This window comes from Mus caroli, unplaced genomic scaffold, assembly GCF_978045245.1.
Source record: "Mus caroli unplaced genomic scaffold, Mus_caroli_1 scaffold_20, whole genome shotgun sequence".
Lineage (NCBI taxonomy): Eukaryota > Metazoa > Chordata > Mammalia > Rodentia > Muridae > Mus > Mus caroli.
The window spans coordinates 20,004,832-20,017,050 of record NW_028227275.1 but is presented as its reverse complement, the minus strand read 5'-3'; the positions used below and the strand labels follow the sequence as shown (position 1 = coordinate 20,017,050).

The 12,219-nt window shown below is 45.1% G+C and overlaps 1 protein-coding gene across 1 annotated transcript in view; it reads right to left on the bottom strand.

Annotated features, from left to right (window-relative positions):
- Pik3ap1 (phosphoinositide-3-kinase adaptor protein 1) overlaps window positions 1-12,219 on the bottom strand; it is a 121,188-nt gene that overhangs the window by 31,921 nt on the left and 77,048 nt on the right. Inside the window, exon 9 of the mRNA XM_021152078.3 lies at window positions 5,514-5,609. Coding sequence (XP_021007737.1) covers window positions 5,514-5,609 — 96 coding nt within the window. The remainder of the gene's footprint in view (window positions 1-5,513; window positions 5,610-12,219) is intronic.

The window sequence follows — 12,219 nt, the reverse complement described above, 5'->3', positions numbered from 1 at the left end:
TCTGGCTTTTAATAAACCTGTTGTGTTGTTACTACAAGTAACCTCAGCTTCCGCACAAAGAAAAAACCCTGAAGCTTTGAGGATCTAAATAACGTGTCCAAAGACTCTGAGAGCCAGGCTGGTACCCAGGAAAGCTAACTCTACAGCTATCCTTCCCTCCAACTGTCTACTGTTTCTCACACCCTCACACTGCCCCCCACTAAACAAAACCACTGAGGAGAGAAGCTTGCCTCCCTCTTCTACCCACCAACACCCCACAACACCCCACAACCCCCGTGCTCTCTACAGTGATCTGCTTCTTTGACCGACACTATTTAGTCAACAAATCCGCTTCCAATGTCTGTTTGAAGTATAGGACCAGGGCTTGGGCCTCCTTCCTGTAGAGGCCGCAGCTCAGTGACTTCTCGGGAATTCTGTTTTCATTGCATCTTTTCTGAGCTGCTGAGAGGTTGCTTTTGGCTTCCTGGTGTCACGTGTCCAGAGGATTGGCCAGGCTGACCCTCACTCATTAGAAAATTCGAGTTCCTGGGCTCTGCCCTCAAGGTAAGTTTCCAAGTACATGCTTATCTTAACGCACACAATGGGAGACGGGAACTCTGGGAGAGGCTGTCCAACCGTAACAAAGTGAAGTATCCTGGCGGAGCTGCCAAATACCCCACCAGGTACAGTGGCTACCTTTGTCTTTCACTGTCTCTAAACACACTGACTGCCTCAGTTCCTCATCCTGCTTGGAGAAGGCTGCCCCTTCTTCTTCATGATACCTTGTGCCAGGCCAAGCCCTGCTCCTCTAAGTCTCAATCACACTATGACTCCCCAGAGAGGCCATGTTGACCGCCCAGTCTTTACTGAACTGCTGTTTATGCTCCCTGAGTTTCATTCCTTTGCTCTGTGGCCCTGATGTAATGGGGACTCCCTGCCTCTCTCCCTCCCTAGTCTGTCAGCTGCAGAGGGAAGGCCCTGGCCCTGGCCCTCCACATTGTCCTAGAGGCAAACACAGATCATTCTATACTGCGCATGCTTGGTCACATCCTTAGAATGGAGGGACAAATAAACTCTGGGTAAAATGTGAACCAGACAGAGATCTATGTGGCAGATTTGAGCCTCCCTACAGTCAGCCTGCCTCTCCTCCCAGTGGTTTCCTGGCCTTGGCAGACGTTGGAGAACTCCAAGGAAAGCTTGAAGCTACTACAGTGTCAGGGCAAGCAGAGATCTCTTCTTCTACAGAAGGAGAAACTTTCCTGGCTTCAGAGGCCGTGAGAGGCGCAGACTTGTGGAGAAGAGATATACATAGGGTTTACTTCCTTAGCAACATCTACAGGAGGGCATTTGTAAGGAAGACTTTGTCTGGGAAGCTGTGTATTATTAGGAGTCCTGGGATGCCCTCCCCCATTCTGTCAGCGCCCACAGATAATCAGAACAATTCCCTTGGCTCCTGCTGCCCAAAGAGGAATAATTTACAGAAAAAAAAATACCTACAAGCCACCAGGTTCCCTACAAACAAAATATACTAGAGAAGCAAAAGAGAGCCAAATGACAGGAAACAAGTTACCTGCGGCCTAAGGTCACCTCAAAGGAACTCAGTCTGAGCTGTTGGACCCCTGAGAGGATGAACTCTGACCCCTTTCTCAGCCTCTCCCATCATGATACAATTATGCCATTAAAAGTCAGTAACTAATGATTTAAATAAATACTGTATACCTGTCAGGTACTGCACTGTGCCGGGATCCACATTTCGCTGGGAGCAGAAAGTTAATCCTGCCTAGAACTCTTTATCACTTTACTGGTGACTGACTGTCTGAAGGCCACATGAGTGGAATGAGGGTCATAACAGCTGGGCCCAGGCCACCTGTCTTAGCCTTTTAGCCATACCTCCTTTCTCTCATTCACAGATGGCAGATCTGTAGGCCTCCCACCCCCAAAAGTCTTCAGAGCTGCAAAATGCCAAGAGATGTTTCTAGAATATGTGAGACAGACATAGAGGCTGAGGAGAGAGATTGAGAGTGATTCCAGTTTTATCTGTGGTGTAGGGAAAGCTTCTGCATGATACTTTGCGTGAAAAGTGTTCTAGATCCATTCGTAACTTCTGGTAGAAACTGTGTGAGCTCAGACCATTGAGCAACAAGACACTATCCAAGTCGCAAGACATACTTCCTGAAACCCTGCGATTCTGTCCTGGTGTTCTATAGCATACAAGTTCTCAAGTATATGGAAAGGCTTCACATACAACAAAGGGTATTGCCTGCCCTGAGGCTTGCCAAGCTCAAAGCAGAAGACTGGATAATCTAAGAAAGTGTCTAGGCAGCTGTGGAAAAGCTAATGCTTGGGCTGACAGTGCCTGAGAATGAACACAAAAGAAAACACGTGTATACAATATCAATATTGTATAAAAATTGTAGAAATATTGTAGAAAAAACTCTGAAGACTCAAGGGAGGGGAGAGAGAGAAAGAGTGAGGGGGGGGAGAGAAGGGGGGGACTGAGAGACACTGAGAGAGGGACTGAGAGAGATTCTGAGAGAGATACTGAGAGAGACACTGAGAGAGACAGAGACAGAGACTCTTATTGTTTTAGGGCCAGATAGGATGGTTCACGCCTGCAGTCTCTGCAGGTGGGAGGCAAAGGCAGGAAAACTACCATGAGCTTGAGGCTTGCCTGGATTACACAGTGAAGACCAGACCAGATAGGTCTAGATAGCTTTGTCTCATTTGTGTGTGAGTGGAGTGTGTGTGTGTGTCTGTTGCACCACTTGAAGTGTTATTATTTTTATCTATTATCATTATAATAGTTAACAACTATAACACAGTGATAGGTGGGCATAGCAGGGACCCAAAGGACTTTCCATTGTTAAAAATAAAAAATAGAGCTCAGAAAGTGCAGATTTATAACCAAGGCTCTCACAGTTACCTGCTGACCCAGCAGTAGCAGAGTCACACAGAACTTGAAAGGAAGAAAAGTCCAGGGTCCTACTCAGCCTTGCTCATGAGCCTGTGCCTTCGAGAGGACTCCAGGCACATGGAAATCTGAGAACCACTGCCACAGGGAAGGCTGGCACTGCCACAGGGAAGGCTGGCAAGCTCAGCTCCACCAGCATGCACTGAAGACCTGTGTATAGCAGGTATCAAGAGACAATTTCCTCATTCCCTTATACCAGAGTCATGACCAGCCTGCCATGTAGACTCTTTTGATCCCCTTAAATAACATTACTCCCCTGCATTCCCATAGCACCCAGCACATTGTTATTTGCACTGAACTATGTTTTTCATATTAAAGGAAACCTCACTTGGAGTGTGTGTCTAACTCCTCTGCAGGACAGGGCTGAGTCTTACCCCTCGAGCAACACCAGGGGTCTGCACAGACTTTAGGTTTGATGAAGGGCTGCCGGAAACTGAGCATCAGATGAGGTCAGGATGACGGGAGGCTGCCATCTGGTTCCTATCCCACAAACTGTTCCTTTCATAGAAGACAGTGCAACTATGGTCAAAGGAGACACTCTAAGGCGGGCTCAGGGGCTAAGAAGAGCTCTGTAGTCTGCTTACAGCCTCTGACCTTGGATGCTCACCCACTCTGTACCTCTGGTCCCTCTCTGCTGCTGAATGAAAGAGGTGGTACCTAATGTATAAAACCTTAGGTTAATTTACCCTACTCTGGCAAGGACCGACCTGCCATGTAGACTCTTCTGATCCCCTTAAATAACACATCACTCCCCTGAGTTTCCAAGGCAACCAGCCTTATTGATACATTAGGTACTACTGCTTATACAAAAAGCATGGAATGGGTGATATACACGAAGCCCTTAAGCTTGGCCTGGAGCATTGCTGAAGACAGCATGGCAAGCCTGAGGCTAAAAAAACCAAGTTATGCAGAAAAACCCATCTTTGCTCTATCCATGCCTCTCTTGGTGCCAGGAGCTAGCTGAGGAACTTGCCAAATAGCTGCCCAGACCTCTGTCCTAGGTAAAGAAAGTTTCAGAGTAGGAGTCAGCAGACATGTTTTAAGGATCCAGATAGTAAGTGTATCAGGCTCTGCAAGGCAACAGTCTATTGCAACCACTCAAGCCTGTACCAGGAATGTGCAAGCAGCCATAAATAATAGCAATTGAATGGGCATGGTGAATTCTGATAAAACTTTATTAGCAGGTCAGGCTGCGGTTTGCCTATGCTACTCTAGAGATTTTCTTCCCCTTCTTTTTTTTTTTTTTTTGTTTTTTGTTTTTTGTTTGTTTTTGTTTGTTTGTTTGTTTGTTTTTCGAGACAGGGTTTCTCTGTATAGCCCTGGCTGTCCTGGAACTCACTTTGTAGACCAGGCTGGCCTCGAACTCAGAAATCCACCTGCCTCTGCCTCCCGAGTGCTGGGATTAAAGGCGTGCACCACCACGCCCGGCTTTTTTTTTTTTTTTTAAGATTTACTTATTATTTATGAGTACACTGTAGCTGTCTTCAGACACACCAGTAGAGGGCGTCAGATGGTTGTAAGCTACCATGTGGTTGCTGGGATTTGAACTCAGGACCTTCATAAGAACAGTCAGTGCTCTTAACCGATGAGCCATCTCTCCAGCCCGGTTTTGGTTGGTTGGTTGGTTGGTTGGTTGGTTTTTTGAGACAGGATTTCTCTGTGTAGCCCTGGCTGTCCTGGAACTCACTCTGTAGACCAGGCCTGCCTCTGCCTCCCGAGTGCTGGGATTTAAGGCGTGTGCCACCACTGCCGGCTTCTTCCCCTTCACTGCCCGAACCATTTGACCTCCAAGTCTCATGCCCTCAGAACCCTGCTTCTATGGCGACATGACTGGCATACCCACCGTACTCATAATGACTAGCAGAGTGAAGCAATTACCCAACAGTGTAACACCTTGTATGTCTGAAAGCACCTATAGTAATGACAGCAGCCATGATGCTAACCCTTGGTCAACCCTGGTCCTGGGTGAAGCTTACTGTCACTGAACATTTGTGACTCTCACTGTGACCTGCCTCCTTAGTGCATCAGGTGGAACTCAGTCTCCTGATGCTCTGACCACATCCATCCCATTTTACAGCTGAAGAGAATGAGGATCTGAGCTGAACACCGTGTCTGAGGCCTTCTGGGTAACTGAAGAAGTCAGGCAGCACAGATTGGGGGGCCACGCTCTTAACCCCTGCAATGTTGCCTCTGCTTGGCAAATAGGGTGCATGTCCTTTTCTTTTAGCAGAAAGCCAAGGGTCCTGTGGGGTCACGTCTTATTTTTCTTTGGGTTGCCAGATTCAATATCCAACACAGTGCTTTCTGCCCGCTGCAGGTACTTAGTTAGTCTTTGTCAAATAAAAACCGGCATGTCATTTAAGTGATGTCTTCTTGGGAGCAACTGACTTAGTGTAATTGGTGACTCCAGCTGTGGGATCTGGCCTGTCTCTAACCAGCTGATGGGGAAGATCAGGGCAGGTGTGGAGGGAGGCAGAGAGCCTTTAGTCGTCACATGCCACGTCTGTGGTGACCTGTCCCTTGAACACCAGAGTTTCTGCTTCCCTAATCAGTGACAACTTACCTTCTAGAAACTTGCGGATCATCGAGTCTTTAGTGGGCCGAGAGAAACTTTCTCCCGAGACTGGGTTGCCTGCACTGGCCTGAAGCATTTCAACATCTGGAAGGAAAATGAGACAGGGTTGATGTGCTGTTCTTCCATGCAGGCTCGTTGATTCACAGAAAGAACTGCAAGGTTGGGTAGTGTTAAGAGATTAGCACATTTACCCTTTCTCCTCTCCCTCTCCCCTTCCCTTCTTCCTCCCGTCCATCCTTCTTTCCATCTCCCAATCTAGTAAGTGTTGAGCATTAAGAAAAATGATACCCACACCACCACAAACCTCTCCTTGGAACACGGGCCTCCAAAGACACAAATATGTTCATTTGTGATGAAAAGAATAGGTTTAAAATATATGGTTCAAAATGACACACTACAGTATGGCTTATTACATCAAAAAATGGGTACAGAAAAAAATAGAGAACAAACAAATTATGATTTGTTCAAACAATGAAAGATTATGTAGCAGCTAAAAAAAGAGAGAATGTCCTAGAGATACATCTACCAACAAACTTGTATTTCCAACACATAGTAAGTGCTGAAGTTAGATACAAGTGAACGCATATAGTAATAGTTACACAGACTTGGAGAGCTATAGCACAGTGCTACAAGCTACCTATGAATTAATAAATATGCAGGCAGCACAAAAGTGCTGTCGAATTCCTGCTTGTTATTATTTGGAGCAAGAATGACTGGCTCCAGCCAGCCAGCAGAGGACTGTACCCAGGATCACTCGTGTGTTTGTGTGTGTGTGTGTGTGTGTGTTTTACTGAAGTTCCTGATAGATCAAATGAATCAGAGACCTTAATTCCAGCAGAGGCAGGCAGAGCTCTGTGAGTTCAAGGTTAGCCTGGCCTATGTATAGAGATAACAAAAAAGAATCCAAATATTCACGATCATATTTTAATTGCTATGCTACTTTTAGGAGGCAAAGTGAAAGTTTACTTTTATATTTTCACAAATATACATGTATATGAATCATACACACACACACCACACATACATATGTGTATAGACACAAGCACACACACACACACACAATCACACATTGTTGCAAGGAGATATAAGCAAGACTCAGTGGTTTTCTAGGATAAGCAGTGGAGAAAGTTAGCTCACTGATCTCTTTTTGTATTTTAAGGAATTCTCCTGCCTATTTAAAATAAATGAATGAATATTATGATGCTGTCTATGTTAACATATTATCTCTCAAATAATAATAATTCCATAACCCCACTCCAATCATAGGAAACATGGCACATCCAAATTGAGAGTTTACAAAGTTATCAACAAGCAAAGGTCTTCTTCAAAAGTATTGGGACTGAGAAAGCATGAAAACCAGCCCTAACTGGAAGGGACAGAGGGACAATCTGTGGGTCACAACAGCTGTTGTGACTGTGAAAGAGAAGAGGATGGATAGTGGGAAGTGGAGAAACCTGAACAAGATGCTAATGTTAGACAATGTGGGGCAAGAAATGCATGAACTTTGGAATTTTTCAGTTTTTCTCTTAAAAACAAAAATAGCACAAGGGCATTTTCTTCCCAGTGCCAAGTAGCAAGCCCAGGGGCTTGCATATAATAGCAAAGTGCTCACCACTAAGCTGGGTGCTTACCACTAAGCTGGGTGCCCACCACTAAGCTGGGTGCTTACCACTAAGCTGGGTGCCCACCACTAAGCTGGGTGCTTACCACTAAGCTGGGTGCTCACCACTAAGCTGGGTGCCCACCACTAAGCTGAGTGCTCATGACTAAGCTGGGTGCTCACCACTAAGCTGGGTGCCCACCACTAAGCTGAGTACTCATCACTAAGCTGGGTGCTTACCACTAAGCTGGGTGCTCACCACTAGCTAGAACACAAGCTCCAAAATAAAATTCCTTGTAAGGAGAGGAATAAATGAGCAGAGAGGTGACTTCAGCAGCAAAAACAAGCAAGCATGACACACGGAGAGGGACCCTCTGCTGAGCCCCACTCTGTCCCCCTTGGCTATCGAGATAAGCACTTTCTGATGGGTGGTGGAGCAGGCATATGTAGATAGAATGATGGAGGTAGGAATAAAAAAATAATATTTGTTTTACTTTATAGTCTTTATACTATATAGTATATTTATGGTGTTTTCATTGATCCTTAAGAAGAAAAACTAGGCTTTGCCAAATGGAAGTTTGGGTATCAGATCACAGTGCATTCTCCACTCCTTCCTTCCTTTGCTTGAACTGACATCATACCAGCAACCCAACACCAACTAGTCTTTTATGGGCTTCTACCCTGGTTCTCAACCTGTGGGTCATGACCCCTTTGGGGTTATTGCATAGTAAACATCTTACATATCAGACATTTACATTATGATTTGCAAACATAGCAAAATAACAGTTATAAAATAGCAATAAAATAATTTTATGGTTGGGGGTCGGCACAACATGAGGAGCTACATTAAGGAGCTGCAGCGTCAGAAAGGTTGAAACCGCTGCTCCAGAACATTCACACCCACAAGATGACTTGCAAGGCTTGACACAGGTCCGCGTCTCAGAGACAAGAAAGCATATCTGAACTCGGCAGTCATGGTTCTAGGAAATGAGAACTACATCAGGACGAGGCAGGAACTACCTTGGGGAAAGGTTGTACCCACAAAAGCACACTTCTTATCACGTCTCCAGAGGTGCAGCTTCCCGGACCCCCATAACTGACACGCCAGAGTCATCGCTCCCCAGAGAGACTCAGAACGCGGGTCCTTAGCAGGTTTTCACAGCTGCGTACAGCTCCTCCCACATCCAGATATGTGACCAATCAGGGGTCATTCTCATCCTAGGTAATGTTGCCTAGAAACATGGTTGACATTTGGCTCTTATCGGGTTACCAGGGTAACAAAGCCAGGAAGTCAAACAAAGGTCAAATTCTCATGCAGAAAGGGAAATGAAAAGTGTTTCTATTAACTTTGCCCATCGTTATCCCGGGTCCGCTCATTTCAATCCATTCGGCTTCTCTTTTCCTGACTATAAAATGGTGGTGGCTACGGCACAGCTCAGTAGGTCTGTCGCGAGTGTCACCTGAGAAGCCCTCCCAGAGCACAGCACACAGTGTCCGCAAATATGAAGGGCTGGATGAACGCTCTCTATTATTTTTGTTATTAAATCCTATACCCAGCAAAGAAAATTTCAAAATAGAAGACTATTTACATGTTAAGAATTTCTAAGGGGTTTGGTATGCAGCTCACTAGCAAACAGCTTGCCTAATGTACATAAAACTGATTTTATTTTTTTATTTCCAGTTCCACAAAATACATTTTTTCCATGGCATTAAGGACTGAACTTAGGGAAAAAATTGACACTATAGTTTATATATCTTTATGGGGTATATAGTGATAACTTTTTTAAGACTTATTTTTATTATCTTGGTTGTAAGCCTTATTAACAGCTGAGCCATCTCTTCTATTTTTATTTGTTAAGGTTTATTTTTTAAGTTTATTTTTATTTATTGCTATTATTATTATTATTATTGTTATTATTATTGGCGTGTGTGTGTGCATGCATGCATGCGTGTGCGTGTGTGTGTGTGTGTGTGTGATGTGTGGATAAGTGCCACAGGGGCCAGAAGAGGACATCAGATCTCCTAGACCTGGAGTTACAGGAAGTTGTAAGCTCACTGACATAAATGCTGAGAACTGAACACAGTATCTTTGAAAGAGCCACAAGGGCTCTCAACAGTTGAGTCATCTTGTCTTTTCTTTGGTGGTTGTGGTTTTAGGTTTCAGGTAGCCTGGGCTGACCTTGAATTTACTATGCAGCAGATAACCTTGAACATCTGGTCTTCCAGCCCCATCTCCCAAGGACTGGACTCTCGGCTCACTCAATGCTAATTTGATATAAGTTTACCCTAAAGATCGGGTTAGTTAACAATTCCATATCTTCAAACAGTTATCATGTTTTTGCTTGAGAGTCTCTGAACTTCTTTTATTTCTCTATAAATATATAACAAACATTTATGAACTGTAGGCACCTTACTGACCAGAGAGGAGAATTTGTGTCATTCCTAACCAAGTGGATACAAGTGGCAAGATTCTTTTTTTGTTTGTTTGTTTTTTGTTTTTCTAGACAGGGTTTCTCTGTGTAGCCCTGGCTGTCCTGGAACTCACTCTGTAGACCAGGCTGGCCTCGAACTCAGAAATCCGCCTGCCTCTACCTCCCAAGTGCTGGGATTAAAGGCGTGTGCCACCACGCCCGGCTTTTTGTTGATTTTAAAAAATTTTTATCACAGCCACTCTAACTGGACTGAAATGCTACCTCATCGTGGTTTCAATTTGCATTTCCCTGGTGAGTCACGTTGAACATTTTCATATATTTGCTGGCAATTTGCATATTTCTAAAAAGAAAAGTCTAAAGTCTATATTAATTTCGGATCAATTTCGGGTTTGTTTTTTTATGTTGGGTTATCTGAATTGTTCATATGTTTTAAACACCATTTTTTTTTTTTTTTTTTTGATACAGGGTCTCTGTGTCTGGCCTGGAGCTCACAATGCAGACTGGGTTGGCCCTGAACTCACAGATATCCACCTGCCTCTGCCTCCCAAATGCTGAGATTAGAGGTGTGGAACACCACACCTGGATCTAACGTTTTCAAAGATTTTATTTCTGTTTATGTGTCTTTGTGTCTTGGGGAGCGCGCACGTGTGCGAGCGCCAGAAGAGGCCATGGGCTCCCCCAGAGCTGGAATCACAGAAGGTCGTGAGCCACCTGTGGGTGTTGACAACCAAACTGAGGTCCTCTGAAGGATCAGTGTTCTTACCCACAGAGAGCTTCTCCAGCCCCCTGGACACTAAACTTCTATCAGATGAGCATTCACCCCCATTCCATGGATTTTCTCTTTAATCTTGTTCTTTGCTCTATAGGAACTCCTCAATTTGATATAATCCCATTTGTCTATTCTTGCCTCTTGCCTCTTTTTATTGAAATGCTGGGGATTGAACCTAGGGCCTCACACACGCTGGGCACTAGGAAATACCACTGAGCCACTTCCTACCTCATATCTGTCTTTTTTTTTTCTTTTTAAGAATAAGTCGGCTTTCATGCATGCCTTATGCTTTCAAAATGAGTTTGAGAATATGTTTCTCACAATATTTGAATTCTCATCCATGATCTCAAACATTATATTTGAAATTTCCTCATTGAGACACACAGTTTTCTTATAGCTAAGTATACTTAAGGCTTGAGTAAGGTCTAAATAAAACATGCCAGTTCTTACAACAGGATCATGTGTGGAAATCTGACTTGGTTTGCCAAACATTTTCTTTGGTAAGATTCCAGGACATCCAAATGTCCTCTTCTCTAGAGGGCTGGATAGCGCCCGCTAGGTGGCGCTATCCAGCCCATCCTGTGCATCTAAGAGCATTGGTAGAGGCTGTCCTTAGGAACGAAGCCTAAAGTCAGAGGCTGTGAAGAGTAAGTGACTAGACAGTGAGATGAAGCAAGGGCTTGGGGAAGAGATGAAGGAAGTGTACAGCCCCAGGACAAGGCAGTAAAGGCCAGGAGCCAGCCAAATAGTCTACATTCAGGGGACAAAGCAAAGTCAGAGAAAGGCAGCAGCTGAGAAACCCAGTAAACAACATTGAGGCTTGGGAGACTGTCTACTGGGCATCAAGACAGAGGCATTGGAAACGGCCTCTGGCATCTTGAACACTTACGTTTAAATCCTGCCTCTGCCTCTTACTAGTTCTAAGTCCTTGGGCAGGTTCCTTGAAATAGGTAAGCTTCAGTGTTCCATCTGCAAAGCAGGGATAAACCACAGGGCCTGCCTCATAGGACGGCTGAGAGAGATGACTAAGACAGCGTTTATGAATGCACTGAACCAGTGCGAGATACGGAATTCCTAGTTGTCATGATTATCCTGACGCAACTTAGTTCTGAGGCTACTGAGACAAATTCCACTAACGTGACATGAATCCTGCACTTCTGTGGTTCAGAAGTCAAAGCGGGTTCTGATGGCCAAAATTAAGGTTTTCTCCTCTATGGAAACTCAGCATAGAATTCGTCTCTTTTCCCTCCCCTGGGTCCGGGGTTGTCTACATGCCTGGGCACCAGGCCCTCTCCCTGTTTTCAAAGGCAGCAATGCCCGCCTTTCTCACGGTGCCATCCATCTCTTCTGTCCTCTGGTTCCCTCTTTTACTCCTAAGGACATCCGTAGTTATACCAGACTCACACAGAGAAGCCAGGCTAGTCTCCGTATCGCAAGGGCAGCTGGCTAGCAAGCCTAATTCTGCCTGTAAGCCTGAGTTCCCTCTGCACATGTCAATAAAACACGGCCACACACGGGGAGCATTCATTACTCTACCTCCCAGGCTGCTGTGAATTTCTTCCTATGTTGGGCTGGCGAGGGGGCTAGGATTGTGGTGCCCTGAAGGAAGTCCCTTGTGCTTGCACAAACCGGGCAACCTTGCCTCCAAGGACATTGGCTTTTGCCACCAGTGTCTGGATGTGTATACCCTTTAAGTGGAGGTCTGGAAAAATATTTTCTGTCCTTTTCCATTCAAAACATGGAGGTTCTCCTTTGACTTCATGAAACATACAAATCTGAAACCTGTTGCATCCAGAAGCCAGCTGGACACAAGTAGCACCGGAGTGACCAAAACCGCAGGGAGTTCTGTGGGCAAAGGGATCTGCTGGAGCAGACACGGGGGATTGGGTAAAG